Here is a 6,094-nt window from a genome sequence, read left to right on the forward strand (position 1 = left end):
AGACAGTAAGGGTTAGACAGTAAGGGTTAGGGTTAGACAGTAAGGGTTATACAGTAAGGGTTAGGGTTATACAGTAAGGGTTAGACGGTAAGGGTTAGACCATAAGGGTTATGGTTATACAGTTAGGGTTGGACAGTAAGGGTTATACAGTAAGGGTCATACAGTAAGGGTCATACAGTAAGGGTCATACAGTAAGGGTTGGACAGTAAGGGTTGGCCAGTAAGGGTTGGACAGTAAGGGTTACGGTTATACAGTTAGGGTTGGACAGTAAGTGTTGGACAGTTAGGGTTGGACAGTTAGGGTTGGACAGTTAGGGTTGGACAGTAAGGGTTATACAGTAAGGGTTATACAGTAAGGGTTACGGTTATACAGTAAGGGTTAGACAGTAAGGGTTAGACAGTAAGTGTTACGGTTATACAGTTAGGGTTGGACAGTAAGGGTTATACAGTTAGGGTTGGACAGTAAGGGTTAGACAGTAAGGGTTGGACAGTTATGGTTAGACAGTAAGGGTTACGGTTATACAGTTAGGGTTGGGCAGTAAGGGTTATACAGTAAGGGTTGGACAGTTAGGGTTAGGCAGTAAGGGTTATACAGTAAGGGTTGGACAGTAAGGGTTATACAGTAAGGGTTATACAGTAAGGGTTACGGTTATACAGTAAGGGTTAGACAGTAAGGGTTATACAGTAAGGGTTGGACAGTAAGGGTTGGACAGTAAGGGTTACGGTTATACAGTAAGGGTTATACAGTAAGGATTAGGGTTATACAGTAAGGGTTGGACAGTTAGGGTTATACAGTAAGGGTTGGACAGTAAGGGTTATACAGTAAGGGTTATGGATATACAGTTAGGGTTATACAGTAAGGGTTGGACAGTAAGGGTTGGAGAGTAAAGGTTGGACAGTAAGGGTTATACAGTAAGGGTTGGACGAAAGGGTTAGGGTTGGACAGTAAGGGTTGGACAGTAAGGTTTAGACAGTAAGGGTTATGGTTATACAGTTAGGGTTTGGACAGTAAGGGTTAGGGTTGGACAGTAAGGGTTGGACGGTAAAGTTTAGGGTTATACAGTAAGGGTTGGACGGTAAGGGTTAGACAGTAAGGGTTACGGTTAGACAGTAAGGGTTACGGTTGGACAGTGAGGGTTACGGTTATACAGTAAGGGTTATACAGTAAGGGTTGGACAGTAAGGGTTACGGTTATACAGTAAGGGTTATACAGTAAGGATTAGGGTTATACAGTAAGGGTTGGACAGTTAGAGTTATACAGTAAGGGTTGGACAGTAAGGGTTATACAGTAAGGGTTATGGATATACAGTTAGGGTTATACAGTAAGGGTTGGACAGTAAGGGTTGGACAGTAAGGGTTATACAGTAAGGGTTGGATGAAAGGGTTAGGGTTGGACAGTAAGGGTTGGACAGTAAGGGTTGGACAGTAAGGTTTAGACAGTAAGGGTTATGGTTATACAGTAAGGGTTTGGACAGTAAGGGTTAGGGTTGGACAGTAAGGGTTGGACGGTAAGGTTTAGGGTTATACAGTAAGGGTTGGACGGTAAGGGTTAGACAGTAAGGGTTTACAGTAAGGGTTGGACAGTAAGGGTTATATAGTAAGGGTTAGGGTTATACAGTAAGGGTTAGACGGTAAGGGTTAGACCATAAGGGTTATGGTTATACAGTTAGGGTTGGACAGTAAGGGTCATACAGTAAGGGTCATACAGTAAGGGTCATACAGTAAGGGTTGGACAGTAAGGTTTGGCCAGTAAGGGTTGGACAGTAAGGGTTACGGTTATACAGTTAGGGTTGGACAGTAAGTGTTGGACAGTTAGGGTTGGACAGTTAGGGTTGGACAGTTAGGGTTGGACAGTAAGGGTTATACAGTAAGGGTTATACAGTAAGGGTTACGGTTATACAGTAAGGGTTAGACAGTAAGCGTTAGACAGTAAGTGTTATGGTTATACAGTTAGGGTTGGACAGTAAGGGTTATACAGTTAGGGTTGGACAGTAAGGGTTAGACAGTAAGGGTTGGACAGTAAGGGTTGGACAGTTAGGGTTAGACAGTAAGGGTTACGGTTATACAGTTAGGGTTGGACAGTAAGGGTTATACAGTAAGGGTTGGACAGTTAGGGTTAGGCAGTAAGGGTTATACAGTAAGGGTTGGACAGTAAGGGTTATACAGTAAGGGTTATACAGTAAGGGTTAGACAGTAAGGGTTAGACAGTAAGGGTTACGGTTATACAGTTAGGGTTGGACAGTAAGGGTTATACAGTAAGGGTTGGACAGTAAGGGTTGGACAGTAAGGGTTGGACAGTAAGGGTTACGGTTATACAGTAAGGGTTTGGACAGTAAGGGTTGGACGGTAAGGTTTAGGGTTATACAGTAAGGGTTGGACGGTAAGGGTTAGACAGTAAGGGTTTACAGTAAGGGTTGGACAGTAAGGGTTATATAGTAAGGGTTTGGGTTATACAGTAAGGGTTAGACGGTAAGGGTTAGACCATAAGGGTTATGGTTATACAGTTAGGGTTGGACAGTAAGGGTCATACAGTAAGGGTCATACAGTAAGGGTCATACAGTAAGGGTCATACAGTAAGGGTTGGACAGTAAGGTTTGGCCAGTAAGGGTTGGACAGTAAGGGTTACGGTTATACAGTTAGGGTTGGACAGTAAGTGTTGGACAGTTAGGGTTGTTCAGTTAGGGTTGGACAGTTAGGGTTGGACAGTAAGGGTTATACAGTAAGGGTTATACAGTAAGGGTTACGGTTATACAGTAAGCGTTAGACAGTAAGTGTTATGGTTATACAGTTAGGGTTGGACAGTAAGGGTTATACAGTTAGGGTTGGACAGTAAGGGTTAGACAGTAAGGGTTGGACAGTAAGGGTTGGACAGTTAGGGTTAGACAGTAAGGGTTACGGTTATACAGTTAGGGTTGGACAGTAAGGGTTATACAGTAAGGGTTGGACAGTTAGGGTTAGGCAGTAAGGGTTATACAGTAAGGGTTGGACAGTAAGGGTTATACAGTAAGGGTTATACAGTAAGGGTTACGGTTATACAGTAAGGGTTAGACAGTAAGGGTTAGACAGTAAGGGTTACGGTTATACAGTTAGGGTTGGACAGTAAGGGTTATACAGTAAGGGTTGGACAGTAAGGGTTGGACAGTAAGGGTTGGACAGTAAGGGTTACGGTTATACAGTAAGGGTTTGGACAGTAAGGGTTAGGGTTGGACAGTAAGGGTTGGACGTTAAAGGTTACGGTTCTACAGTAAGGGTTGGACAGTAAGGGTTGGACGGTAAGGGTTACGGTTATACAGTAAGGGTTGGACGGTAAGGGTTAGGGTTGAACAGTAAGGGTTAGACAGTAAGGGTTATACAGTAAGGGGTTGGACAGTAAGGGTTAGTGTTATGAATTGCGCTGCATTTCAAGGGTTTACGTTGTCTAGAGACATTGTTTCCTAAAATAAGAAAGACACTGATTTTATTTCATGAATGTCTCTGAAATTCCACCAAACCAAAAAATAGAAGTAATTCATTATTCTGCCAACTCAATTTTCCATATGCATCGGTTTATTCCGACATGATTCAAGATCAATTAATTAGACTCAGTAAAGGTTTCTCTTTAAGTTTTCTTCAATTCGTTTTTTTAGTGATATCATTATTTAAGAACTACTGATAAAGAAATGGACACACAAGTGGATATAGATTTAGAAAATATATTTCTTGCATATGTCAATCAGAATATACAAACATTGATTTCATAAAAAGAGACTGAAAGTCTTAAAAGCAATAAACATGTTTAAATAGAGCCTCATATCTATTAATTAAATATTTATACAGTAATGGGTAGTGATGTCCTCGTACCCCAGTGGCATATAGGACTGTCTGGTTTAGTTCATGTTCTGTGGTCCAAGACCGGTCAGCAGTGGTCAGGGAGCCCATCTATATCCACTTCTGATCCTGTGTCTGAGGACTCGATCTCCTCCTCCTCATCTCCCTCCTCCAGACCCTGAGAACCAGGACTCTTCACTGGGATTACGACCAGGCCCAGTTTAACCAGCTTGGCCTGCTGCTGCTCCAGACTCTGCTTGCGCCATTTAATGCGTCGATTCTGGAACCACACCTTGACCTGAGAACAACATTTATTTCGTTAAATTCTATTTTTTGTTGTTGATTTAAAAAATAAAAATAACAATTAAGTTGGAACTTTGCTTTGGTTCAAAGAAAGTTGGATTTGGAATCTGATTTGTACCTGAGCCTCTGTGAGCTGCAGACCCGACGCCAGTAGGAACCTCTCCGAGCCGACCATGTACTGCTGCCGGGCAAACTCCTTCTCCAGCCGATCCAACTGCTCGTTGGTGAAGCTGGTGCGTATCCGCTTGGATTTCCCTCCCTTGAGTTTGAATGAGTGGGACTTTGACAGACCTCTTTCTGTGAAAGGAGACAGACGGACAACACTTTAAAACCGTATCGTGTTTTTCTTGTAGGCGATTGTGTTTAGATTGCGTCATGGAATAGGCTAGAATAGGAACGTTGGATTAACGCTTACCTTGTATACGAAAGGCCCCACGGCATGACGCGTGGTAAGAGAACGGCAGGCAACAATAGATAGAGTATCCGGGTTGTGTGTGACTGTGTACCGGCGTGTGCTGCATCTTGGGTGAGTAGAGGTACTGTGACAGCGCAGAGCTCATCTGGGTCTGGAAGGGAAGTAGTGGCGGTGCGGTTTGGTTTTTGGGACTCGTCCAGTCTCTGTGCGTCTCCACCGGCTTGGCGAGCAGAGCATCGATGGTGAAGGACTTCCCGCTGGCAGGCTTGGTCGCCACTGCGCACTGGCTGCCGGTGGGCTGTGCATAGAGCGATGCGTAATGGCGCATGGCGGAGTACCCGTACGCGTCCACTCTTGTTGGTCTGTTTGGAACTTGCATGATGTCAGTCTCGATGTTTAAGGAAAAAGCGAGGAAAATAAAATGATCTTAGGTCCAAGGTAGGTTGTGTCTCCTGGTGCAGCGAGGAGAGGAGTACTGCTCCCCACTGAAACACGTCCCTTTTATCCACTCCCCGGACCTTGAGGTGTCAACAGCCCCCCAGCGGGCCTTTGTCTTTCTAAGTAGTCAGATGAGAGGAAGGCGCATCCCGACAACCTATCCAATTCGTTGATGGATGGTACAAATACCTTAATAGAACAAGACTGTTGAGGCAGAAGCAGTTTGGGGGTGGGTAGGGGATCGCAAAGGGTTTAGTGGGATACAAATTATTTGCGTGGATCTGAACCCCGAATGTAATTACAGCGGAGAAGCCCTTGATGTCCCTTTTTAAATCAAAGCTCGCCGACAGATGTTGCAAGCAGCAGAACAAATAGCTTCACCAATGGACTGGGACTTAAACAAGGAGTAACATTAAAATCACATTGTAGACAAGTCTACTGCTCAGTTAGATGCACAGCTAACAATGTCAGTAGTCTCAGAACTTAATTCAGGGATTCGTTTTGATTGAAGAAAATTTAGTTTTCCCTAAGAGTCCGGAGAAAATGATCCGTTTTATTTTGTAGGTGCGTTATATAGGTGTGTGATTCAAACGACCACGCGTCTTCAGGCTTGTATATACATTCTACTGAATAAAATAAAAGCCTACTAAAATAAAGAATGATGTATTTTTTTTTATTTTTATTAATAGCCATTTTCTGTATGAAACTAAGTGTTGGCTATCTAAGTAAACAAACTATTCACTCTTCCTCCTGAAACTCGTTATAATTATATGACGATAGGTCGTTGTCCAAAGTGTGTGTTTTTACACTTGTAGTGTCACCCGAAATGGAATAACGAGTAGGGGAATCGAACGAGGCGTCAGATTCAGCAGGTCGGGTGCGCAGAAAGAGAGCCGCTAATGGCTGACTAGCTGCTCACCTATCCCAGTCAACGCATTAATCCACACCTTGATCTCTTCATTACAACACAGAGAGGTGCTGACAGAGAGGCTTCTCTGGGCTGTGCATAAAACAGTTTAACTTGTATACTCTCGTCATTAATTAATGACTTCTTTATTGCACGTTTTGAAATCTATTGTAGTGATGAAAGAGTGCATTATATTCTACAACCGTTAAATGAGATATTTGGGCA

The 6,094-nt window shown here is 43.4% G+C and overlaps 1 protein-coding gene across 1 annotated transcript; it reads right to left on the minus strand.

Moving 5' to 3' along the window:
- Positions 1-3,894: 3,894 nt before the first annotated feature.
- LOC139399951 (homeobox protein not2-like) lies at positions 3,895-4,903 on the minus strand. The gene is made up of 4 exons (XM_071145086.1): positions 4,534-4,903; positions 4,434-4,455; positions 4,228-4,402; positions 3,895-4,104 (listed from the first exon to the last, which is right to left on the minus strand). The coding sequence occupies exons 1-4, from the start codon at positions 4,901-4,903 to the stop codon at positions 3,895-3,897; spliced, it is 777 nt and encodes a 258-aa protein (XP_071001187.1).
- Between the last annotated feature and the right edge of the window lie 1,191 nt (positions 4,904-6,094).

The sequence above is a fragment of the Oncorhynchus clarkii genome, unplaced genomic scaffold (assembly GCF_045791955.1).
Source record: "Oncorhynchus clarkii lewisi isolate Uvic-CL-2024 unplaced genomic scaffold, UVic_Ocla_1.0 unplaced_contig_3337_pilon_pilon, whole genome shotgun sequence".
NCBI lineage: Eukaryota > Metazoa > Chordata > Actinopteri > Salmoniformes > Salmonidae > Oncorhynchus > Oncorhynchus clarkii.

What these genes read in the sequence shown, in the direction of transcription:
- LOC139399951 (XM_071145086.1), bottom strand. Translation starts at nt 4,903, where the DNA reads ATGCAAGTTCCAAACAGACCAACAAGAGTGGACGCGTACGGGTACTCC. An exon ending in GTCATGCCGTGGGGCCTTTC is followed by an intron (nt 4,456 to 4,533) that starts GTATACAAGGTA and finishes ATCGCCTACAAG; the next exon opens with AAAAACACGATACGGTTTTA. An exon ending in TGCAGCTCACAGAGGCTCAG is followed by an intron (nt 4,105 to 4,227) that starts GTACAAATCAGA and finishes TGTTGTTCTCAG; the next exon opens with GTCAAGGTGTGGTTCCAGAA.